General features: G+C 40.3%; 1 protein-coding gene across 1 annotated transcript; it reads right to left on the bottom strand.

Moving 5' to 3' along the window:
• Positions 1-89: 89 nt before the first annotated feature.
• Positions 90-26,206, bottom strand: LOC102799329 (rho guanine nucleotide exchange factor 26-like). The gene is made up of 15 exons (XM_006795297.3): positions 26,007-26,206; positions 24,052-25,574; positions 23,197-23,248; positions 22,973-23,115; positions 21,009-21,065; positions 20,645-20,805; positions 17,284-17,436; positions 17,013-17,142; positions 16,432-16,506; positions 16,067-16,156; positions 14,312-14,463; positions 9,460-9,669; positions 2,688-2,758; positions 2,396-2,500; positions 90-2,063 (listed from the first exon to the last, which is right to left on the bottom strand). Exons 2-15 carry the CDS (start codon positions 25,495-25,497, stop codon positions 1,921-1,923), a joined length of 2,988 nt encoding a protein of 995 aa, XP_006795360.2. The 5' UTR covers positions 25,498-25,574; positions 26,007-26,206; the 3' UTR covers positions 90-1,920.
• Between the last annotated feature and the right edge of the window lie 708 nt (positions 26,207-26,914).

Raw genomic sequence — 26,914 nt, 5'->3', positions numbered from 1 at the left:
TATTCCTAGAGTTGGTCTCTGCTGCAGTGATGTGTAAAAAAAAAAAAAAAAAAAAAAAAAAAGTCATTGATCAGACTAAATGATGGGCAATTCAGCTTTTATTAGGACTTGCTGATTAAAAATATAGAAGGCTGAATAAGCAAGTTGCTTCAATATAATCTGTATTTACGAAAACATACATTACACATTTTAAGCCGTTTTACATATTTACATGTACAAAGGTAATTTACACTAGATACAAGAGAGGAAATGACTTAAACAAGACCGGCTCATGCTTATGTGTGTGGTGCCAAAGCTAATGTTCCCTGAGAGCAAATGCAAAGCTGTTCTCTTTGAAAGTCTGGATACTTGTGTCCTTCCTCATGGCAGCACTGCCGACCGCCATAGCTTGGTTCGTGTGGCTCAACAGTTATGGTTGTCATTTGGACTGATTCCAGAGCAGTTGGCTTGATAGATGGTGTTATCTTCATCCTTTGACCAAGTCATTTTTCTTCTTTAGCTGGGCAACACTAAAAAGATGACTCATGCTGGGCAATACCATTAAGAGCAGGGCTGTTCTCCGTCTTCAGATCTTGCCATCAGCACACAAAATTAATTTTACCATCCTTCTACAACATAATAAATATGAAGGGGTGGGAGGGTTTACACCCAATATCAGCGCCAGTCCACACCATTAAAGCCACCTGTCTAATACTGTGTTATACCACATACTTAAGCTACTCTTTGGGCAGTTTAAGTATGTGGTATGTGTCAAAGCAACACCTATATGAATGCTACAGACAGCTCAAGATGATTTTAAAGTTGTAGCTGGCTGCTGCATATACCTTTGAGACCGATTTTGTGTATTTGTTTGAAATATTTTACAAGCACAATCAAAATCATCGAGTGAATGGAGCGTCTAATAATATTTGTGACATGAATGAATCATTGATTCATGATGGTGGCATTAACAGGAGACAAGAGGGTAGACAGACTACCTTCTGTTATGCACTTAACCCATAAATGAGAGGAGATTATATACAGATTACTTTGTTTTCAATATAATCCAGAAAGAAAAAAAAAGAAAATGGATTCTGCTATTTACACAAAGTGCCTTAAGCTTCAGACGAATAGCCCGTCTCTCTTTTGCAGCTCAACGTACACCACTTTGTATTCTGTTGCAAATATTGTCATAGTTTCACATGCCATCAGAGGCTGATTAAACCCTCACAGGAGTTTCCACATTAACCCACACACTTTACATAAGCTGCCAATCACACCCTCCTTCCTTATTATCACTTTCACAATCAACAAGATGCTGGCAAAGCTTCAATCACATGGCCCGAGAAGCCTCATTAACAGAGCGCATGCCAGGCTGTTGTTAGTTTCACACAATTTAGCCTGTTTTACCTCTTACAGTATTACTGTACTCTCATTTTAATTGCACATTATAAAGCGTATTCTTTGTAAATGAACAACAACAAAAAAGCATTTACAAATTTCATACCAGCTATCGCTGTGTGGTAGGGTGCTAAAAAAGCAGTGACTTTGGCTGTGGGTGTGAAGTTTTACTAACCAGGCTAGAGAATTAATCAGTGTGACAGATCCCACTGTCAAAATGTCCCACCTGCACAGAGACAAATCAGTTATTAGGGAAATCCGTCTTCCACGTGTTTGTTTTTAGTCTTTTCTTTGAAACTTGGACAGTGTGGCTGATATTTATTGATGATTGTGGCTCCATCTTTATCCCATTGTGAGGGCCTAGCAGCCGCAAGGCTCTCATAGATGTCCAGTTGGCCCCTGGAGACAGGTCAGTGGTATGGTTATTGAACTCATTCGTCTGAGTTCAGTGCTTAAAAAGGCAGGTCACTGGTGTGTTGAGGGTTCACTAATGGCCAGGGAAAAGCCCCGTATAGGTTAAGCAGTCCGCTCATCGTCCTGTCACACATTAGTCTCAAGCCCCTGCAGGCGGTCCATTCTCTGCATGTTGCGTTCAATAGTGGCCTGGCATGTAATTGGTTCAGCACACTCGCTTAGAAACCATCCCCTCTCTCCGTCACGCAGCCGCTCGCCTTCGTACCAGCCTAAGAAGAGAAACTGGCTTTAAATGAAAACAGAAGAATGTGCTGTGTGGTACTTTATGCTTTTACTGGCTCTTCTTTTTTGGTTCTGTCTGTTATTTAATGTGTAAAAGGCTTCCACATGTTTGCACAGATGTGAAACCACATATTCAAACAGGTATCAGATCCATTATGTGGAAAAAGTAAATGCAGACTTTGAAAGAGAGATGGAGAGTATGTAAAAGTAAATGATGAAAGGAAACCGTTGAAACAGGAAGGTGGAAAATGAGAGGAATATTAAAGAGTATGAGTGAGGATATATGAAGATATGAGGGAGGCAGAGAGAGCTGACATACCATCTTCTACAGTCTGCCAGACAAGCACCACATCAGCCACCTGCAGAGACAACTCGTCTGGCTGCCTGGCGGTGTAAGTTCTGATCATCTCCACCTGCATGAGATCTGAAAGAGCACATCCGAATCATTTTAGAGAAGTCACACTGGCACTTTAAATATCTTTTGACAGGCTAATTTTATCCAACTCAGCATGAGAAAACTGTTTCAACTCATAACCACAAGGTGGTGCAACAGGCTAAATAGAGAAGTCAGGACAGAGCGTCTATGTGAATTATGTGTTGTGGAAACTCACTGGTTCGGTCCTGAGTCTTCTTATTGTTGTCATTATTGTTCAGAGCACTAATCCACCGAGCGCGCTCATTCCTGAAAGAAAACGTAATGGCACATGAGAAACTATTAAAGGACTTTATAGTGTTCCCAAAGTTTAATAACACCACAACTTTGCTCTACTATGGGAGTTCCTCGCTGCTTTAATTTCAGTCGAAGATGCTTTATTTTTCCGATTTTGTATCATAGATACAAAGGGCGGTCAGAATCAACTTAAAGAAAATAAAATGAGGTGGAGTTGCACGCAAACAGCTTTACAGGCTAGTGTGAGCTGCACAGGAAGCTTAGTGTTCCCTCGCTATCCTCTGTCCCGTGTGATTGAGAGGGGACAGAGGTGTGTTTTGTAGTCAGAAGGAACTGAAGGGAACAAGCACAAAGGCTTGTTCTCAGAAAAGAACTGCCCTGCTTTGCTTTATTTTTTCTTTCTTGTTTGAGTTTCACAGCGAGGAAAAGTGGGTGGAGTTGCACAGATCAGGTTCCATGAAAATCCACCTCTCATTTCACCTGTTCTAAAGGATTTGGAAAGGGAGAGAGGATGAGATAAAGAAGCCTACGGAAATGAACCTGCGGGGGTTTGCTGAGGCCCTCTGTGACTCAGCACTGCTGGCCCTGGAGCTTGCAAATGAGAACAAAATGCACAATTGTATGGACCCTCTTCACAGGGGCCTCAAATGGGACGTGAAGAGACGAAGCCCATGAGTCAGACATCATTACTGCATTTCAATCTGTTCTGGTTCTTTTCAGGGGGAAAAATATCTTGGCCATGTCAACAACTAACTTGACAATGATACAGGTCAGTAGAGATTAGATAACAATTACTTTCAATGAAATCATGAAATTAAGAGAACAGGGCATATCCACACTGCAATATTAATGCCTGTCACGCGGCGTGACCTTTGGATTTGGTGGATACATTTCATAACGATCAACTGTTGAACCAATCACCTTTCTTTATCACCTGTCGGTGTGCTTGAAAGCAACCCTGCATTTTTGTCACTTGATGGCTTTTTTAAAAATAGGACAGAGTTTTGCCTTTGTTCATTTCTGTACTAAAGATGCAAGTTCTTTACATTCATTCGAGCTGCTCTGTGGGGAAAGACAGCTGCTAGTTGTTGCTTCTGACAGCTGGAGGTGCATGCCAGATACAGATACGTGTGCGCAAACAATCACAGCAAGTCACCTCGCACTAAAGCTGCTGAGATGCCGGTTTGAACCCACTTTCATTTATGGGTTCAAATATAACAAGTGCAGGCTCTAGCAGATAGTGCCAGTCGTATTTAGCTGTTAAGTTTGAACTATGAGGAATGTGGCAACGTTTAATGTTTTGCATTACAATGTACAAAGCCTGCCTACTCCTGCTAGTAACACTCGTTCTAACTTTAATCATTCCTCTCAAAGAACGGGAGAATGGCGAGCATCATAAATCCAGAGGACTTTGTTTCACTTCTGCTGCATTGTAAAATGTCTTTACATATTACAGATAAGAAGAAATGACTGCCTCTTTCTAACCTTCCGTCCCCTGACAACTTCAGCAGCACGCTACTGCTTTTCATCTTTACATCTTCTTTCCTCCTGTCAGTTTGTTTACCCCGATCGCTCCTGTTCCCACCCTTAACTGACAGTATTTGGGTACAATTCCTACTTCTCAGACTGAAACGCGGCATATCTCAGCACGGAGCAACGCAGCCAGGGAATTTCCCAAACCAAGGGGAACAATCTGCAACTACTCTTTTTTTCTTCATTATTATCACTTAAAATGAAAGTAGAAAGAGTAAGAAAACCAGAGTGCAACAGGACCGTCACATAATCTCTGCTGCTTTGTGTTGTAGCTGCATATCTGACAAGCAGAACTGTTTTGCTGCAGACCTCTGTAGCGTCTCTGTTCCACTAATAGAGAAGAGCTATTCACTGACGACGAGACACAGCATCAAGGTCATGGGAAAGACACGTTGACATGTGCACAGCAAACAAAAGGATACACAGAAAAGAAAAGGAAGAGGGCACAGACAGAGAAGAGGAGAATCATAAACACTGCCACAGACAGCAAAACAAGCCACACTGAGGTCCCTGTGCCATCTCGAATCCAGCTGTCTGTGTGAATTCCTGATGCATTACATCGCTGCTAAGGTTAGAGGTCATTGTGTTGTATGTAAGCTTCTTAGACCTTGCACAAAGACACTCAAATTAAACTAAGGCATCAGCTTAAAAGGTGGGCAGGTAGAGAAAAAATGAACTGAAAGCAGAAATAACCACACTGACAATAACAGTCCATTTCCACAGTTTCATTTCAACAAAAACAGACCTGCCTCGAGTCAGAATGTGTGGAATTTCCCTTTGGAATATGGAGAATATAGAGAAGGGGTTTTTTTTCTTTTTGTTTTTTTTTATGTTTGTATATTTGTGTTAACAGTCATTAACAGATAAATCATGCACAGACCTGCATTTTGTCGTTAGCACTTTTGTGACAGTGACAGGAAAAGCAAATCAAGTCCCTGCCCCACCCTATCCAGTTAGCAGCTGCATGTCTAGGCTTTCACTTTGTAAAGATTAAAAAACATGATTGGGACCAACCTCATCCAAAACGTGTAAATGATGTATGCAAATTATTTGATTGTACTGCCTCTTTAAGAAACTGCCTCGTACCTTGCTAATTATTGTATAATATTTCATTATGTCAGTCATGTGAGTGAGAGCCACAAAAGAAAAATGTACACATCAACCTGTTTTAGTGTTTGTATTCAATCTGCTCAAACGATGGTGACTTATGTTGGAAGATGTCATTTTTATAGTGCTTGTTTTATTTGTATACTGTGGCATAATATTGTGTGTAATATTAGGACATTTAGTCAGCTATGATGGAGGGAACAAATGTTTAAACTGAACAAAAATGCTTTTTGGGGTCTTCCTGTGCTGCTTTGTATCCAGTATGAAATGAATAGTGGATGCTTCATCTTTTCTTATTGCATTCACAGGCTGCACAAACTGGCATGCAGGCTACTCGATGAGAACCTCAAACTGTTATCAGAGTTTTTTGTCATGCAAATAATGTCAGAATTTTATTTAAATGGAACATTTTCACAATTTTACGTCATTTAACTGAGTATTATAGATAAACTAGTACTTTTAGAAAAAAACAGTCTTTTCTGCATTACTGTTCACCAAAATGAAGATCAAGTCACCCGGGTGAACAGAATTATCTAACAATATTTTATGGACTTGTGTTTAAAATGTTTATAAAAATGGTTACGTTTATATTCTGAGATCCTGTAGTTATGTTAATGTCCACTGTTACACCAGTTTCCGAGGCCCAGCATCTATTTATCTGTCTTATTTGCTTCATTTAGCTCGTAAACAGGCTGGCTAATGAAACAACACTGTGTGTCAGGCTGGGTTAAATCGCCAAATTGGGATGAATGAATGGTGGAAAAGGAATTTATCCACTGGTTTAAAAACAAAACAAAGCGAAGACATTGGCTGCTGTTGAAGTGATGAGACAGGACGGTGAGGAAGAATTGGGAAGAGTTAAGTTGCAGGCAGGGGGAGGGATAGTCGTGGGAAATAGCCTGCTTGGCAGTGGATTGTTGCTAGGCAACAACTTCAACAATGACTAGAAACCACTGTAACAATGGACAGTTGCCAGGGTGCCCCCCCCTCTCTTCTTAGCTCATTCAGGACTACAGTGAGTGAAGCGCTGACCCTCCACATACATACCCACACATCTCATCATCTGAGCCAAGGGCCCCAAATACATCAAAAAGGGAGTCTAGGGGGTTTCCGCAACAAGCTATAATACATAGAGGAGGCACTCAGATTGGGTGGGGGATCACAATTATGCATGCCAGAGTAGTAGGTCAAGGCATCAGCAGGCGGTGCATTTAAGGAAGTCCACTGAATCTGCCTCCCGTGCAGTCGCACATAGCACTATTACATAATAATACTACTGCAGATACTTTGCCAGGTTTTTGCACTTAGTAAAAGTGCAGAAACAAATCATTTAAAATGAAGGCTTTTGTTTTAATGACGTACTGTGTGAGGTGTCGTGTTTTGGAAACAGTCATTTTTATTAACCAATAATCTGTTGAATATTTTCTTGATTATCACACCATGTTTAGTCTGCAAAACGATGAGCCAAGTTTACAAGTGCACATTTCTACTTTGCTAAATTAACAGCCTTTGAGAACTAAGAAATCCAGATAATATTATATAATGTAATATATTTAAGAAGAGTGTCAAATAGTAATATAAATAAATGTTTTGTCAGAGCCACTGGCGTTGCGATCATACACACCAAGGCGATTTTAGTTCACTAAAGCTAAAGTAAAAACTAAAACTAGTTAACTAAAATCATAATGAAAACTAGAAACAAATGAAGACCAACTGAAACAAGTTTTTGTGCTCATTTGGAGATTATTCTCAAAATAGCATTTCAAGTTTAAAGTCAAAATGTGGAGATTACAGTTGCTGCTGTACGTACAAAATTCCTTCTGTAGGTGGAGTTGGTAAAATATGTCGACCAACTTTTCAAAAGAAATAAAAAAAACAAAAATTAAAAACTCAGTATCGTTGCATCTGTCCACTGCCAGCCTTTTTATTTTGCACTTCCAAATTTGTGTTGTTTTTCCTGCTGACTTGATGCAGCTTTCTGCACCATATCTCCAACGTCCTTACACTTCTCACCACACTGTGTTTATGTGCTAAAAGAGAAATTATTTCCTCATTACTAAAACTAGTTTATGAAGCGCTGATTTCAGTAACTAATCTAAACGAGGCATTTTGTAGAGAGTTTAAGCTGTGGCAGTTGTTTGACTCGAAACGACCACTTTAATCTCCACATTTCAACTTTATTCTGAAACTGATCGATGTGTTTTTCTTAATTTGGCACTATTACCTCTCCTTAGACATTTGCCTCCCATACAATAATTAATAAAGGCTCAAACTATCACTGAAACTAAGAGAAACTAAACTAAAACTAAACATTTTCAAACAGTAAAAAATAAACTGAAACAAGCAAAGTCACTCTGGAAAAACTGATATTAAAGTGAAAGCAAAAAGTCAAAAGGAAATAAAATAAAACCAGACCGGTCTCTCACATATGGATGCTTAAAGCACTTGTCATTTTAAAATTCGTAGGGTTAATGTTTTGCATATTTTGCCGATAACAGTCATTATGAATTACTTTTAAGAACCTAAACCAATGTTTGGTCCTGGTAGACACATTTTTGACTTGCAACTGCCACCCCCCAAACCTCTTAATGAGGACTTTAAAGATAATTGTTATCGCTCTGCTTCTAAGATTACAGCCGGTACGTCAGTGACACCTTGTGTGCATGCCTCTGACGCAAGAGGTGTCGGCAGTACGGCAGAATCTGCTACCCTGAGCTGAGAATGGTATTAGGGTGGGGTTGTCACTTTAGAAATAACCAAAAAACACTAATCCAGTGTGAAAACAGATTCATTTTCTGTAGATCATCTAACCCTGGAACTTTAAACCCTCGCACTTATTTGCCTGTACTGGCCAACTTCCATCAGGACTGAAAAATAACTATTAATCTTTTGAATGATTGACTTGATGACTTGTTGTAAGGTATCCATGTTTAATTATTACTGACTAAATCCAGGTTTAAACATGTAGTATTTTTATCAATAAAATGTAATTGCACACCTGTAGTCACCAAAACAAGGCAATAATATTATAAACAGTAAACGATACAAGTTGAGAGACATTTTTAAGGTTGCAATTTGCAGTGTAGACGTGCCATATACACAGCCTACACAGAGAAACCACAGCTTCTGTAAAGACAACAGACAGGGAGGTTCTCTTAACTACACAGGAATGAGGGGGAACCGGCCCCGTACATATGAAAACACTCCTTACAGTATCAAACCACAGCAACAAGATGCGTGCGCGAACGCCTGTGCATTCATCGAAGTGCGCATGTGTGCATAGGCTGCAGCTCCCAGTACTCTAAAGAACAAATAAACCTTGCATCAAGCCCAGTGCATAGCTGATCCCTTTTGTTTGTGTGGGTTATACAAGCAGCCTTTAAATCTTTTTGCCGTACTATGACACAGAATCCAAAGCTCCAGCTACACTGACTGTATTTCTGAGTAAATATTTAAGTGGCATATGCGACAAACTTCTGAACCAACCCCTTAGACTATAAATAAAGAGAGATGCTTCTATTTAGAATACATGATTGACATGAAGTCAACAAAACAATCATCTGATACAGCCGGTCTGTTTCAGAGTACAACTCCAGACAGTATGACTGTATAATGGAACAGCAGACTTTATTTGACAGTGCGCCCATCTCTTCCTTAAGAACAGATGTAACAAAATATCCCTGTGACTTGTAATGGTCCAAAAAGAGACTATAAAATAAGAACTACGAATAGAGGGGTAGGATTCTTCTTTGATTGAAGTTAAAAGGTGTATTGGAGCACATACAGAAAAGATAAGGGAGCAGAAATTTGATCCAAGCTCCCTCACAGAGAAGAGTAGACATGCTGGTCTTAAAATTTTAAGAGATTGAGCCTTATCGAGTTCAAACTGAAATCACACGACTACTCTAGGTTCCCAAAATGATGATAGAATACACATGAGTGTTTTAATGAGAGTCAAAAATGACTCATAGTTCCTTATCGCCATGCCTCATAAATCTGTGACAAGTGAAATGCAAGCGAAACGAAAACAGCACATTTAAGAGGGACAAAGGTTACAAAAAAAAAGCACTTACAGCAACTCTGTTCCAACGATCATGGTCACCTTGTCACCAGAGCAGTTGCTAGGGAAACTCAGTCGAAAGAGGTGGTTGGCGCCAGCTTGCCGTGAGCTCAGCATGCTGGTGGTGCTTCTGATCGGTGACCGGTTAAAATCGCTGGGTTGACAAAACTCCACACTGATCTGATTCCTCAGAGCGTAGTCTATGACAGTGTAACTCTCCTCACTGACAAGAAAGACAGAGAAATAGAATTTAATCATTTATGGTCATCATTACAGAACCAACAAAGTGATCATTGCATGAAAATTCAGTGTACTTAGTCCACATCACTTACAAAGCAAGCCATACAATTCTATGAATCATGAAGTGGGAAAGACTGTACTATGGTAATTAATGAAGAAAATGTTGAATTATCCCTCAGATTTGGTTCCAATCAAAAGTCCAAATGGGCAGCTGTCTATATATCCTACGACTGCACTCTGTTTTTGTTTGTTTGCTTGTTTAACTGCATGCCTACATTTCCCACGACTTTTTAAAAAAATCTAGTAGTAGCTGCAGTTGGTCAGAAACATCTGGCGCCGATTGTGAAACACTGCACCCCTGACATGGCAATGAACCTGAAGAGAAAGTGTGTGTGTGTGCGTGTGTGTGTGTGTATGTGTGTGTGTATTCATAGTGTTAAGGAGCTGAAGTCCAGCTCATGTTTTATCAACCTGAGACTGAAACAGCAGCCAAGCTGAGAAGCTACTGGACAGCAGCTAGCTTGTGCATTACATAAACTCAAACAGATGCCAGCAGTGAGCACGTCTAACTTATACATGATGTAAAGTGAGTGATAAAGCCAAGTAGCAGAGGCATGCTCCATGGATTTTCCACACAAAACTCTGAAACTCAGGGTTGTGACTTCTTTGAGAATCCAGTCATGGTTGGGAGGCTCACAAGGTTTAACCGACACCTACTCTCCAACTATCACCCACAAGTTAAAACCTTTTTCCCCACTACGTAACACTTCTTGGAAGAGGTAGCTTTAAGAGACACTGCACTGCGTGTCTGTGTATAAGATGGATGTAAGACAAGCACAAATCTAACTGTGACTAGACACTTCTCACAACTTCTTAAAGGAGTTGTTTAAAGGAATAATAATAATAATAATAATAATAATAATAATAATAATAATAATAATATGATACCCACAGGAAATTTGCATTCCTGCGGAGTTAGAATGCAATACGTGTCTATAGAATGGTGTTAGTTAGCTTAGCTTAACAAAAGACTGAAAATGAGCTAATAAAAGTAAACTTCATGATTACTGGTTAGATTTTTCATACTTTGTCAGGTATTGAAAAATAAAATGTTCTCTGGTGAGCATTAGAGGTATAATTCGAGTGATTACAAAACCAGGATACTTCATCTACCATTATGTTGAGTTACCCTAAACAGTCCATTTATGGTTCTAGATTCAAAATGTACATTTTACTAAAACCTATTTTTAACTATGTAATGTCAGTTTTAACCTCTGTTATCTCCTATGCTCATTGAGGAATGGAGATTATATTTGAGGAAGCCAGACTGCACTCAACAGTGACGGGCCTGCTGCCCTTCACGACTGAAGGAACATGAATTATGTGAATATTTCTGCTTTGCCTGCATTATTATATTATATTATATTATATTATATTATATACTCTATTTATCTTAAAAATAAGTATGCTTTTCCTGAGCTCTCTGACCTCGACATGCACATTAATTATCATTTCAACACTTATCCAGGAATGGGGATATGAGCAAATGCAACAAATAGAAGCAGGAAAGTGTTACTGATAAGAGGAAAGTAGGAAAAGGAAGAGATCCCTAGAGGGACAGACAAAGAGTGACAGGATGGAGGCAACAGAGGTGTGTGTGTGTGTGTATGTGTGTGTGCGTGCGTGCGTGTGTGCGTGCGTGCTTGCTTCAGCAAATTTTCGGATATTTCGGACCCTTTATCGTAAAGCTATATTGTGACAGTTATTTCTCAGGAAGGTCCAGTGCTCTCCATTTAGAGCTATTCTGTATATGTATATATGTATACGTGTACGAAGACATTCCTGTATGTGTGTAATTCTTAAAGAAAAAAAAAATTGAGCATCAAAACAAGCTGGCCCACCAAACGTTTGTTCCCAGCTGTCTGTAACTTGTAACGTGATCCGGGCATGCCTCTAGGCAGAATGGATAACGGAAATAACAAACGTCTTTCAATTCCTACACATATTTTTTTTCTCATATGTAAGGGTAAAGCCTTTGAATTCCACTCAGCTGACAAACAAGTTAAGTTGCATTTCATTTCATTTTTTTTTTTGGCTGAGAAATTAAATCGATGAATTTAATCACCTAAAACAATCTAAGATAATCTTCAAATGTGACCATTAATTGCAATTAGAGTTTGGAATTTGAATCTCTTCAAATATTTATACACACAAAAATGAAGCGTTAACAAGATAAAACATCAAACACACCATTAGCATCATTAGCTTTTTGGCTCCTGACTGACCTACAGGTGAAATGCCTGGAATGCCATTGACATGACACTGGGAATGCGATGGGTGGGGAAACTGCATGCTTGAGGTTTGAGTTTGCATGTGTGTCAGATCATTGCCAAATGGCAGATGAATTGAGGTGGGGAATTGCCGTGATATTCTTTGTCAACATGTGGGAGAGAAACGTTAAATTCTTAAACAATTTTATAAAGAAAACCCAAGTTGTGGCTTTCCTTTTCCTGGACACCCACACACACACCCACACACATCCCTTCTAGTAGCAGGAAAAATTCATTATCACAGCTGTAATAAAGAACAAACAGTTCAAGAAACAAGCAAAACTAATATAAACCTTTAGAGACATGTTGAAATAGAACTCCATGTAAATGGATACGTGCCCACACACAAAGTAAGAGTATAACGCTGAAAGCTGAGCCTATGACCTAAAAAAAAAAAAAGGAGAATAGACTAGACACAGGCACATACAGCAAAAAACACAAACAAACCATAAGATCAAGAGGAAAAGAATGAGAGAGAAAAAAGCAAAAATAAAAAGAATAGATAGAAATCTCAACATGAATTAATGTTTAGATGATGCCCAGCATTTACACAGGAACATGGGGGGGATGAGAACGAAGCCAGCTGGAGTGTTATGTAAGTGTTCCTGCGAGCCAGAGTCCAGCAGAGCAACACTTTACCAGTGCATGACATAAGGCCCAGCCTGACAAAGGGATGGTCCATAGTTTAAAGTCAATAAAACATATTTTCTTAATGGCTATATTGTCCTCTCCATTACAGATTTAGCAGTGGGTGATGTACAAAAACAACTAACTTTTTTCAGATATCATGTTTTATGTGTGGAACTGTACAAATCTAAGATAATTATAAAAATAATAGTGAACATCGGTAAGCACACAGCATACTAAAAACTTCCACTTAAATGCCATTAAACTACAAACAGTTTAGTTACTTTTGAATACATGGAGTCAAATGACGGGCAAACAGATTTAGCCTCTCTTTCTTCTGATAGCACAGGGTTATATATACTCTTAAATGGCTCTAAGGTCATGGCTATGCTTTCTCTAGCCTACTGTGTAAGTAAGTGCTTTGGCTCTGACCTTTTCACCCCCTTCTTGTGGTTTTGACAGAATCCTAAAAATGTTAAACCGAGACAAGACTGAACTTGCAAAATATACCACTCATACTATAAGTCTTAATTTCAACAGAAAAGGCCATTCTGCCATTATACCTACGAGCGCTTGTGATCTAGGAGTGCCTGGATAGCCTTGTGTGCCCCTGGTGAGCTTTTGTTTGGATTACTGCAGATGGAGTGCAGCAGAGTAGCGTGCCACAGCTGGACTTCAGCGCTCTCCACAGTACAAACCAATATTATAACAGCTTCCCCCATCCAAACGTACGCACACACATAAATACACACTGTGATTCCGGAGCCCTCCCTTTTCCCGAATCCGTCTTCCAAACACAGGCTTGACACCACACACTGCTGGAGTCTGCCGTGGCAGATCAGATTCCCAGAAAAATATCATATGGAACGTTTCTTTTCTTTTTTACAGTTCTGAGGAATTCTTAGTCTGTGAGTGGCGGGATTATTACTTCCAGACACTAAGGAGATGGCCGGGAATTTTTATTTTGGCAAAAACAGACAAGCAGGCACATGCATGCACACACAAACACACAAATGAAAGTCATATCAAGGAAGTCCTCTTTATAGCTTTTCTTTTTCTCCATGGTATTGCCTAAAACTAGAGGAAATAGGGGAAGGGGAAAGCAGACTCACTGACGGGTCTGACAATAGAGCAGGTTTCACAGCTCCAGGTGATTCATGGCAACAAGACATGTCAAGAGCGATCAGAAAAAAACCCCTCTCATAGTGTCAAATAGCAACAGGTTCAGGTATCTGCACCTGATCTACCTAAAAACACACGTGATAATGTTGCCAGGGCGGAAGTGCAGTCTACATCTGCGGTGGCATCAATCTCCTTTAACGATCTCTAAACCCTGCTACCAACACTTCTCGTGATTTGCTTTCGGTTTGCACAGAAATATTGTTTTGTTTTGTTTTTTTTTAAACAGGCTCATTTCCCAGGACGAGTTCAAACATGACGACAGAGAAGACAAATCTACACGCCCTGCACTCAGGATCTCGGTCACATACAGTGCTCACACGCAGTGAAAACCTGAAGACTTACGGTTAAACTTTCACACTCAACATGCCACGACATGTGAATTATGAGCAGAGCCAGCAGACCGAGCTCAAACTCACACCAAGTAAATCAGATGCAGACCCTCCCATGCATGGCCCGGCAGTTCTCTACAACTTCGACGAAACTCACCTTTTCTTCCTGGTGACAATGAGGACGTCATTGAAGAGGAAGAAATAGACCTGCTGCCGTGATGTTCGCTTGTAAAAGATGTTGTTGTCCACAAATGCAGTCAGTTCCCCTCTTTTTACCATCCACCTGGAGGATGAGACCAGGGGGAAAGGCTAGAGGAGCATAAGAAAGAAAATATGGTGAACAGGGGAAGATGGTGAATCTAATTAATCAAAGAAATTTTAAAATGTCTGTAATGTTGGGGCTGAGCAGCTGGCTATGGAGAATGAGAAACGGTTCACTAGGCATCCGTGCGCTCCAAATGTGCCAACAGCAATTTCCCACATGGCTTATAGGCACACTTAAACCTACCGAACCCCGTGTTTACTATGTCGATACTCGTGACAATATAGGGGTGAGTTCTTCTTTTTGACAGATACATGTACATACATGTTAGCATGCACCACTTGCTAAATATGATCGGCAGATGTGGCCTATTAGCATTAAAACTGACTGTGATACACTTAGCATACAACTCTATACAAAAGCATGGTGGGTTAACACTACCACCTCACAGTGAGAGGTACATGAGTCAAACCCAGGCAAAGCTGTTCTGTGTGGAGTTTGTATGTTTTTCACAAGCCTGCAGGAATTTTCTCTAGAAACTCCACTTTGTCACGCCATCAAAACACATGTTATGTTTTTTTTTGTTTGTTTGTTTTTTTCCCTTTTTTTTTTTTTCTCCTTTTTTTCTTTTTTTTCTTCCAAGGAAGAAAAAAAAGAAGAAAAAAAAACACATGTTATGTTAATGAAGCCTAACTGGGACAAGCACACTGTTACAAAAATACACAACATAATAAAAATATATTACTTAATGAGCTTTGAGTTAAGGGTGACAGACTAGCTCTTTCCTCATGTTATTTCCCTGCAGTCTCCCATAAAAGGAAAGCCTCAGTGAGATGTGATATCATTGACCAGTTAGTCTTGTGGTTAGTCAGCCAGGTTTTCTTGAATGTGGTGGAGAACATAGGAGCAGATAATGTCATGGGAGTCTTTCCAGAGGGTTGCCGTTCCCTAACTGCCTTTGAACTCTAGTGATATCGGTGCATACACATCCATCACCAGTATCTGTTTAACCCTAGAACTGCCAGGGAGGGTCATTTAGACCCCATGCTGCAACAATAGCAGTAGGAATTTCTTGAAGAAAGTAAGTTGTAAATTTTTCTCAAATTTTTCCACAGTGTACATCCCTTTACCCCTTCACACCTGAAATTCATTTGACTCAGCTGGTCTGCTTGCTTGGATTAGTTCTCTGCACTCTGCTCCGTTCAGCTAAAGTTGCCGTAATGCTTTTCACAGCCAGCAACTCATCCAGTTGTCCACGCGTCTGTCCTCCACTCTGCCACGGCTCAATAACCATCCCCGACCCATTCAGCTCTGCGATAATTACTTGCCTTTTATCTAACTACAGTTCCCTTTATATTCCTCTAGCAACCTTATCTAGCTAGCTCTAGCAGCCTTCATACCAAAGTGTATGAATGCAATGTCTGTTGCTAGGCAACCAAGCCCAAAGCAATACAAAATGTATCTTTCAGCAGTTGAAGGTATAATTTTTCTAAACTTTTATTTTCTCTTTTATCCAACTTACTTCAGAATTCACTGTGTGATGAACAAACCTGTTGTACATGTACAATGGCAATAAAGGGATATTCTATTATTGTCATTTGTTAATCAAAAATATTTTTGCTTGCAAAAAAACTGAAAAAACCCACATACCTTAATCTTGAACTCCAGTTGAGAGTTGATGGTGTACATCATTTCTGTTCTCTCCATCGTCCGAGCTCCTTCATTGCACTTTCTAACCACCTGTTAATGCACACACACATAAAATGTGTAAAAACCTCAACATGCAGGCACAATGCTTGTCATTACATATCCACATATCAAAATTAAAAGAACAAGAAAGCTAGATTAGCTTTTTTTGCATAGTAATTAATCATTTCCTGTTGTGGCTGACAGTGTAAAACTAGAGTAAGAGTTCCTGTTCTGTTGTATCAATCTAATTGTCTAAATAATAATTTTGTTAAATAATTTAACAAGCAAGCCATTAACATTAAACTTTTGTTTAACAGTGCCCTCACCTTGCTAACTGCTTGTAAAGCCTTCTTACAAGCTTCATATTGCGGTGAGTCTTTGGCTGTCTTCTGACAAATTGTCTGTAAAACATGGATTCACACAGGTTTTATAATTAAAAACACACATTAAAGTCATTAGTTCACAACAACCCCCAACAGCTCACTGGACTCATGCACGTCACTCTCAGCAGCCTGATCACATATTGAAGCTGTGGGAAGAAATGAATGGAAACCAAACTTTCTCAGGATCCAAACCCTCCAAATGTACAAGCATAAACCCAAGAGGTCCCTAAGGAGACAATGACGGAAGGAAGAGAAGAGGAGGATAAAAGCAGAACAAGCGAAAGGAAGAAAGGGAAGCAAGGCAAAAATGTTCTGCCAAAGTAAGCATGAAAGTGAAGAAGAAGAAAAACATTACAAATCAGTTAAGATTATTAAAGAATTATGTAAGGTCAAAGAAAGATCTTTAACACTAGAACAAACCATGTGTTGACTTAACAAGGGCAACGCAGATAAACAAACTGTTGTGCAAGAGGCAGTCTTGTAATTCCTAAGCTAGCCCTGCTGTATGTTTTCAGTGCACTTACATCCATGAGCAAGGGAAGGCGAGTGATCCTCTGCATGGGCAGGATAAGGAAGGAGATCATGGGGAGGTTCCTGCAGTCAGGGTGGCCCTCTATCCTGGTCAACACCTCCTTAAATGTTGGATTCTTGGAGCTGTATGGGAATAAGAAGGCAGATGCAGCACTGGGTGAAAAAAGTGAACTTGGTCGAGGCAAAAGTGGAACAGCCATGTTGGATCAAATCCACGAATGATAAGATAAGAGCGTATGTGTGTGTGATTGCTCGGTCACTCACACCAGCCTCTGCAGGGTCCTCTGTTGGTAGACCTCATTGGAACAGTATGTAATATATGGATCAAAGCTAGACTGGGAATGCTTGCAAACGATGTCAGTGATGTCATCGATCACTATATTCTGTTCGTGTTTTTTCTCCAGTTCCTTGAAAAACCTAGACACCAAGGTGGAAGTGAAAGAATAAAGGTTAGTGTGACTCACTAACTTGAGTCATTCCCTACTGAGGAATAATATAGAATAGTAAAATGACAAAGTCCGGTAGACAAGGACAGCTGCCAACAACTTACTTCTAAAGTCACCATAAGATGACAAAAGAGGAACTCTCCACCACTTAAAATAGACATAGCAAGCCATTAGCCATAACACAGAGGCTTTTCCTCTTCCTGAGCAGCAGCAGATGGCCATTTCAAAAGGCATGCCACATGTCCAACTAAGGTGATAAACAGGAAACTTGCACAGACACAGGATGTGGACCTTGACCAAGCTGGAACAGGTTCCTGCTCATCTGCAGAAGCACCTCTAGAGCCTATAACCAGACCCCCCATACCTACTCCACATACACACACAGTGACTATCTATGGAAAAAAAAAACTTTTTGTGGCCATGTAGCCTTGTGCCCATGCCTGACCCAGTACGCTTAACCTTTTGATGAAGGCATGTGCACACGAGATAACAAAAAAAAGAAAGAAACACATGCTAATTCACATCCTAAACGATGTATTTGGGACATTTACAGGTCAAAGCTGTTCATTCTCTGAGGCAAAACATCTCCTGATGGATGTCCTCAGGAGGATAGAGGTCACGGTAAATGAGTCAAATCAACAGTGTAAAATAATTTAATTATTAGAACTTAGACCTCTAATCGAGGATTATGAGTGAAGTCAAGTGAAATGAAATCTGGTCTACCTCCAAGTGCAGAAGAATTCCTCATTTTATACACTGTGTCACAGATGCTGCATTAGGAATACTGTCCGATTTATGAAATGTGGTGGGACTAAAGCATGTAATAGCCCGAGAACACAAGTCAAATATAATCAGTAACACATCTGCATATAAAATACGCAACAGCCCTCCTACTTGCTATCACACACAGACTACACAGAAGGCTGAAAATAGATTGATTTTCAGGTATGTTTTAAGATAATAACCTCAAAGCTGTTCCTAGTAAAGCACCTGGTTTAACCAGTGCTACAGGGCTCTGTGTATCTTAAGATCTGCCTTCCCAAGTATCAAGGGTAGTTTCTCATTACTGTGTGTGGCCTGGGTGCAAGATGATTCTTAAGAAATTCAAACATATTTACAGTATGATGTAAAAATATTGAGGAGGACGTACGCGTACTGGAGATGCACCAGGTATATGTGTGCTATATACCAGGGGTGAAATCTTCCATGTAAAGTTGTAATCTTCATCAAATGTCATGAATAACTGGTAGTTTCTATGCATATGTGCACACACACATCTCACTGAGCGGTATTAAGATAATTTGGATGTTTTTGCATTTTAGCCCCAAACCAACTAGGAGACTGAAAAATGACAGCATAATCTCATTTCATGCTCAGATTTTTTAAATCTGAGATTTTAATGCAAATCTGATTAAAGAGTCACACTTGAAAATTAAACATCAGGATTATCATATTCAAAATACTCTTGATTTTGAAGTGATTTACTTAAAAGTATTGTACATCTTCTGCTAATTGTGGTCTTAACCAAAGTGAAATCACATGTTTCTAAAACAGGTGAAGGAAGAAACAGGACTGCACTAAAAGTGAACAGTGATTTGAGAGAATTTTACCATCATATAGAAACACTGATGTGATAATATTAACAGGCTGAATTGCAGCTGAACGTTCAACCTTTGTCATATTGATATCATGGAAAGCGTCTAAGAAATGATGTCATATCTAAAAGTGGACTTGGAGATAAACTCGAGGAAGAGCAACTGGTGGCCAGAAACTGCTCTGCCAATCATTCGTAGAAATAATGGAGTCCAATCCACCAGAGTAATTGCTGAGCCATCACAGTTTTCATCAGTCTCAGCTTTCATGGCCTCTCATGCATGATTGTTTCCATCACTTTATACGATTTTTTGAAGGTCATGCTACGTGGCCGGGAATGTTATTAAACAGTGAACTATAAAGTCATGATGGACAGGTAACCTCAGAGGATCCATAGCAGAAATGTTTCATAGACGCGTAAAAAACCCCAGACATGCTGCCTGTTTCAGTGCTTTCAATCAGTGAGGAATGTTCACTTTAACAATGCAACCATAATTATGAGGAAGACTTCTTTGTTCCTTGTCGTTTCACTCAATTTGCCCCTTGCTTCTTCTCCATGTCTGCTTTTCGTCAATCAGCATGTGACTTCACTTACACTTGCATCCAGAAAAGAGCTCAGCGCAGCGTAAACACAAATCCTTTGACAATGAAAACAACCCTTACTGAAGGGAGGAGAGTAGCTGAAAGCCTTTATTAGCATACACTGGATAGTTAGGTATGCCAAATTATCCAGCTAATTAGGCAAAACCAAGGTGATGAAAGACACCTGAAGCCTAAAAAGTAAATAACCAACCAATTCCCCTAAACCAGTGATGCCAAACTCATTTTAAATTGTGGGCCACATGCAGCCTACTTTGATCTTAAGGAGGCCGGACCAGTGAAACTCCCCTTTGTATAAATGTAAAAACATTTAACAACACATTGAAAATCTCTCAGATACTTAACATAGGAAAAGCAAGTGCAATTGCATGAATAAGTCTCGGTTTTTTAACATGATAAAGAAATGCTGCTGTACTAAATGAAAGAAATCTGTCAGCAAAATTAATTAAATTTGTAAAATTACAGAGAAACTTCAGATAGCTCACCTGTAATCACAAAAGATTTTTGTGAATTCATAAAAAAATTTACTTTTGTTTATTATTTATTTATTTATTTTACTGTGGACCAATAGTAATTCAATTCAATTTTATTTATACAGCGCCAAATCACAACAACAGTCGCCTCAAGGCGCTTTATAGTGTAAGGTAGATCGTACAATAATAGAGTCAGAGAAAACCCAACACTCATAAATTACTTTAGTGTAGTACAAATTACTATTTGGGGGGGGGGGGGGGGGTCTTTATCAGTAGCCCAAGCTGTAAAACGATTTAAAGTCTAAAATCTATGTCCTCCTTCACTTTTCCAAAGCCATTCAGTGGGCCAGACAGAAGTCTTTCCCAGGCCAATTCTGGCCCTTTGTGTCTTATGTTTGATACTCCTGCTCTAAACCAACAAATTCTGTAAACCAACAGCATGAGTACCAAATATGAAGACGAATAAAGGTGCTCATCTGATAACAAATGTACTTACAAAACAGCAACACTCACTTTTTGCTAGCCTCACAGACATCAGTGATATTGGAGAACAGGTGATGGTGTTCAGTTTTGGTCATGGTCTCGCTGAGCTCTGGAGAATCCTTGAACATGCGGATCAGGATCTCTAGACTGTGGAGGTAGGAGTGCTCCGACGAGATCACCTCAAAAATGGCCTAAGGAGGAGCAAGAGACATGTCAACCGAGAAGAAACATAAAAGTAAGATATATGGGATTCAGTCATCCTACTAGGTCCTGGTAACAATAACCCTGGGTTTCAATCACATGAGGTATGCGTTTAAACTAATTACACATCTAAGGACTTAAAGTATGAATCAGAAAAAATAACTTAAAATGAGCTAGAAAGAACGACTCGTACCTCTTGTCTTTTGCGTTCTTCTTGACTTATCTGCTCACACAGGCCACTTTTCTTAACCTAAACAGAACAATAAGTCAGAAACATTTCTTGCATCATTTTTGATAGGCACTTGTTTAACTACATGCAATCACAGCACAGGTGTAGGCTGAGGCTTTTTTATATATATATATATATATATATATATATCTAAGGGGCACAAAGAAAGGCAGTCTTTGCAAGAAACACTACAGGAGTATAGAAATTTGTTGGATCCAAACACTAAGATTAAACAGGAACCACTTCTGCTCATTTTGAAAGTGGAATATAGCTGAAAGGAAACGGCATTGGTATGTGGCTGGAGAGCTTTGGTCGAAAGATGTTTGAATGAGAATGAAACAAAGCAACGTTTTGAAAGGGACTGGGTGCGGAGTGCTATTGAATTAATCAGCCTGTGGCTTTGCCAAACTGAGAACGAGGCTGAGTAATAAACACCTTCTTTCGTTACACCAGATTTAATCAATATGACCTGGGGCTCAACCACATTATACTTTACTGATACATGTAAGCAACGAGAAATCCCGAAGATAGTTTCCCTTACTTGCACTAGCTCTTCAACCCATTTTTGTGCAGAGCAATAAGGAAGAGATACTCCTGCAGGAGTATCTGCCCCGCAGCTCTCTCCAAACACTGAGAACAAATAAACCTGAAGCAGGTCAAACACACACTATTTGATTTCTTTCACACATACAGCCATCAGTGTTACTAGATATTGCTCCTACTCTCCCATTTTTGAATTGCCCTGTATGAGCAAAGAGGTTTTATCCAATCGTCCTTCTCTGGTTGACATTGAGCATAATTAATCAGGTGTCATTATAAAATGGCAACTATTTATTCCTTTTCTCACTTGATTAGGTTGCCTTCAGGTAATTTAGAAACAATTGCGCAAGTTAGCTCCAAAACAGCCACACCTTCTGAAAGCGTCAATGGTAATTCTTAGAACCATGATAATTCTGGGATGTGACATTTCATCAAAAAGATGAGAGACTGATAATAGAAGGGTGGAGCTCAGCTTCAGGATTAAGCAAGAGTCACAAGATGACAACTTGTACATTCGGTTCTCGGCTCTACTGGAAAAAAATATTCCTGTCACACCAGGACAGTGACCAATCACACAAGTATTCCTGAATCTGTAGGGTGAAGAAAATTCCTCAGAACTAGATCACAGGCTGAAGGCTCTAACACATTCACAAAGACGAACAGCTGTAAAGCAGCTGTGATAGAAAGAACGCTTACTTTGCCAGAATCCTGGGCAGTCTGTACCCAGTTCACTTTAGTGTCTGGCTGACATAAATATAAACAAAACAAAAAGTCTCTCCACAATGTCTTCAGCCTTCAGTCCAATCTCCTACTTATTAGAGACCATGTGCAGTTGTACAATCCTCAATTCCTCAATCTGGGCTATGGCCTGCTTTTGCTCCCACACGTTCCATCTTCTACCAGTAAACAAACAGATGGGGCTGCATTCGTAGAAAGCTAAATTAGCCAATTCCCCTTCCCTTATATTCCTCTGCCCCTCAATTCCAATCCCTAACATTATGTAATGCAAAGCCACCACAACTCTCCCCAGAGGCAACATTTTAGGCATATTTGCAGTCTGACGAGCGTACAGAGTTTGCCAACACATTGGCATTAATCCCAGCAGTGCTTCCAAGACTTCCTGTGGGCCTGCCTGACTGTCTGACTCCCAGCCTGCACAAGCCCTTGACAAACTGCTCCTGTACTCCCTGATAAACAGAGTGAGGGGCAAAGGAAAGCAGAAAACAGTGGGAGGATGGGTACAGATGGTGGCCAAACTGGATATGACAGCATTCTTTGGAGCACTAGCATTCCAAAACTACACAACCACACTCCAAGATGCAGAAAGGGTTTAAAATATAAGAGGAAGAACAGAGACTACTACTGTGTCTGTGTGTGTTATGTCTTACCACACTAAGCTGGCTCCAGGAGGTGCGTATGGGCCTGTACTGCACTACAATGTTGTTATCGGGTTTGGGTTCCTTGGAATCGGGATCCTCATCTGAGTCATTATGTAATGCATTCTCCTTGTAGTTCTGGTAAAGCTCTTCCTCTGCAAAATCACAGGGTTTTTTTTTTATTCTGATCTTTTATGGCAAAAATATAACACAGAAACGCAAACAGAATTTCTCACCCTCGCTGTCAAAAGTCAGCTGACTGGTCAAAACCTTCTTCTTATCTGGACTCTGAAACAGAAAAAAAACAGCATAATGGGTTTAATGAACTCTGAAAAACCAAGTAGGGACACATGCAAACCATTAAAGAAAGAAACTTGTTTCACCTGTTCACTACCTGTCCGTACCCTTTTTCAACTGGCCTCCTCCAGTGACCCCTGTCTAATTACAGAGCCTCAGTGTGTTTAAGTGTATGTGTCACGTTGCGTCATGTCTTCCAGCAACCACATTAATCGTTTCTTTGTAAGGCTTTGTTCTAACCCTGTTGCCACCAAGCTTGTTCCACTGTACTTTTACTGGTTGTGTTGTAATTTTCCAATTTGAGCTTTACCCCCCCCCCCCCCCCCCAGATAACAAAAGTCCACCATGAAGCAATCTTTGTGCACAATTAAATATAAAACCATCAGAGGGATTGTTGCCGAGTTGAGAAATCTTAATGTGCTACAGAACAGGGGGGAAAGTAATGCCAAAAGTTCACACAGTATTCATTGACAACTATCATTTGCTAAAGGCTTGCTTTTCTAAAATTGATCACTTATGGCACTTCTCTACAGCTTGTTCTCTGAAGTCACCTGAATATACTAAAATACACAATAATTCATTCTATTAATTATATTATATATAAACTTGATGTTTTTTTAACTGTCTTCTGAAAAAACAACAGTTAAAATTAATTTTTAGATATTAAGACATTGATTAGACTATTTAAATTTCTCCTACTCCCCTATAAGTGAATGACAAATGTGTTAAATATGTGTGATTTCTTAACACGTACAATTTGAACCCACTCTCTTCTTTGAAACTGATTTACTCACCTTGTTTTTCCCAGTGCTTTTAGTCTTTTCCGTTCCAAGGCTAGGCTTTGAATTCTTGGTGCTGACATCTTTGGGTGTCATGGGGCTGTCAGGCTTGTTGGTTGCAACACTTGGCAGACTGATAGAGCCAGGACTTGTTGGGCTAACTAGTGAATCTAATTTATCCCTGCCTAGCCCTCTGATGACAGGCTGGGACAGCCGATGGCCTTTGGGATCTGCTGTTGATACTTCTGAGTCGACTCCACTCACAACTGCTCTCCTGTACGATGTACTCCTCAAGCCTCTTCTAAGAGCCCCTGGACTCTCACTTTCACCATCTTCCCCCTCATTGTGGCCTCCTGTAGAAAAGTAGCTTCCAGTTTCCACCATGCTCAGGGCTTTCAAGGAACGTTTGGAATGATCCAATCCCAGCAGACCTGCCGATCCTTGAGCTTGTGTCCCAGGGGAAGGTGCCTTGCTTTGCCGAATATCGGATGCTAAGCCCTTGGGAATAAGCTGCTGGGTGCCCATCTTGAGAGCAGCCACGCTATGGGTGCTTAGGACAATGCCGTTATAGGGACAGATGGATGGGGAGAGTGACGGTGAGGGTGATGTGGAGGACATGGAAGAAGATGAAGAGGTATGCCTGGTCTCCTGTGGGGATATAGGTGAGGATGACTGGGACTGACTGAGCAGTGCCTGCCCTCTGTCTTCTGGCGATGGAGATCGAGGGGTTGGGGGGTCTGAGGAGGTTAAGGAGTTGAGGGAGGGGATGCTGGAGGTGGAGCTGTAGGAGGGGGTGAGCATGCGATGGGTTGGAGGAGATGAGCTGCATGTGGATGAAAGGGAGGACAGTTCAGGTTGATTGTAGTTGTTGTTAGGAGTGTCTGGTGAAAAGACAGGTGAGGAACCATTAAGAGGAGTATTTTCTGTTGAAGGTGAATTCTTCTGAAATGCGATCTGGCCCTTCTGAGAACTCTGACTTAACGGAGTGGACATGCATGTCTGTGAATCCCAGAGATGCTTTTCAGGCCATATCATCTCCCCATTACTCGCTTTCACCCCATCAGAGTTCCTATTATATACCCTATTGTCCAGTGAAGCAGATTTGTTATCCTCAGACCTAAATTTGGACAACAAGCGTCCATTGGAGAAGTGGCTGATGCTGATGCTTCGAACCACTCTGTTTTTCTTTGAGGGTTTATGTAAAACATGCTTTAACACCGCTGTGTTATTGTCAACACACTGGGGTGTGACCACAAGTCTCTCAGCAGGCTGGCTCAAGGTAAAGGAACATTTGTTGTCCTCCTCGGTGAAGTTTGTCTTCATGACCCCATTTATGTGGCAACTGTGGGGCCGCAGTTTAGGATTGCTTAAGTCCTGGGGCCTTTTACTGTTATCAGTGCGGCGTTTCCACAAAGGCATGATATTATTGTTGGACAAATCTACATCATTGCCATAATCCATGGTTGAAATGCGAGTGTCTCTTTTTCCCTATTCGTGTCCAAACTCACAAGCTCACGAAGTCGGGAGGAAAAAAAACCCTGAAAACAAACAAGAGAGAGATACCAATCAATATCAAAGAACTCAGTGTGGTGTCCAAATTCCCAGAGTTTAATCATTAACAGGGATTTAGTGCTGATATTGGCAGCTAAACTTAAAGAACACACATAAGCAAGCCAGTGAGGAGAGAAACAGCCCTTTTGTAAATGTTCACTGAAGTGAAATGCCCCAATTACAGGACAATGTTGCAATTAAACTACTATAAAAGGGCAACAATGTTAAGCAGCAGCAGCGCCTTTACAGACCACATTTATTTTTAATCTTCTCAGAATCTGAATTCACAATTTTCTTTTTTTAACTCTGTTTTTCTCTTTGCAAAAATGCGTATAGCTATAAAGAGGCGTGTAACTGAGAGCTTTTTAGTGAGATTATAAACGTTTTTCTCCACAGGTTAATTAGTGTCTCCAACTTACCTTTAATCAGTCGATCCAATGCAGAATCCGTTCATCCTCCCTGCCCTCTCGAGTGGCAGCCCTCTTTAGCGAAACGGATAAAATTAACGTGCTTTCAGCGCGGAATCAACAAAAGGTTTGTGAAACCGGAGTTACGAAAGTTACTGACCGACTCGCGTGCGGGGCACTGAACGCGTCTGAAGCGCTTCTGTGAGCGCTGGGGAGTTTCTATGACTGAGAGGAGGGGAAGGGAGGGGAGCTAACAAGAACAGTAAGAAAAAAAAACGGCACTCCCAAGTTCACAGGAATTCACCTGCTAGAGTAACGATTCATACTACGGATCAGCAGAGACTTCCATGAAAGACAGACAGTGCGGTTTGATCGTAAACGTGAAAACACTCTGACAGTAAAGTAGCAGGAAACACTTTATATGAATCAAATAATAAAGCGTTGTTAGATTTTAAAAGTTTTTATTCAGCAAGCTCAATATGAAAAGTGGAGCAAACACGTTTGACAGCAGTATTTTCCTCTCTCTTTTTAAAGGAATCTATTTTGTATGTTTGGAACTCCTGCTTTTTGGAAATAAGGAGTCTAACTTCATTAACGAATGAAAAGTTTTGACGCTTTTTAAGCTTAAGAGTACATTCGGGGCCAGTCAAAAGATGTTGTTGCGTGACGTTAAAGGGAACAAAAACAAATCTAAATACCTAAAGCGCCGTATTACCTCTAAAGAGTGGAGTACGGAATGTGGCCACTGAAAGCATATAAACAACATTTACCTGTTGCTGCTGTGCGCCATCGAGTGTTCTGTGATGCAACTGCAACAGGCCTTCTCAGTCGTGATGATCTGTGATAAACAGTCAATGAAAATCATTTGCACAGTGCAAAGGTAGTTGTCAAAGCTGTTGGAGGCAGCTGGAAATATCGGA

Source organism: Neolamprologus brichardi, chromosome 14 (assembly GCF_056152115.1).
Source record: "Neolamprologus brichardi isolate AB-2024 chromosome 14, ASM5615211v1, whole genome shotgun sequence".
Classification (NCBI taxonomy): Eukaryota; Metazoa; Chordata; class Actinopteri; order Cichliformes; family Cichlidae; genus Neolamprologus; species Neolamprologus brichardi.
The sequence above is the reverse complement of the archived record's forward strand: the minus strand, read 5'-3'. Positions and strand labels throughout refer to the sequence as shown.

Bases quoted from the DNA above. Each gene is read 5' to 3' on its own strand.
- LOC102799329 (XM_006795297.3), bottom strand. From the start codon at position 25,497: ATGGATTATGGCAATGATGTAGATTTGTCCAACAATAATATCATGCCT. The intron at 23,249-24,051 runs GTGAGTAAATCA...TTTCTGTTTCAG, and splicing joins AAAGCACTGGGAAAAACAAG to AGTCCAGATAAGAAGAAGGT. The intron at 21,066-22,972 runs GTAAGACATAAC...TGTTCTGTTTAG, and splicing joins CCTGGAGCCAGCTTAGTGTG to GTTAAGAAAAGTGGCCTGTG.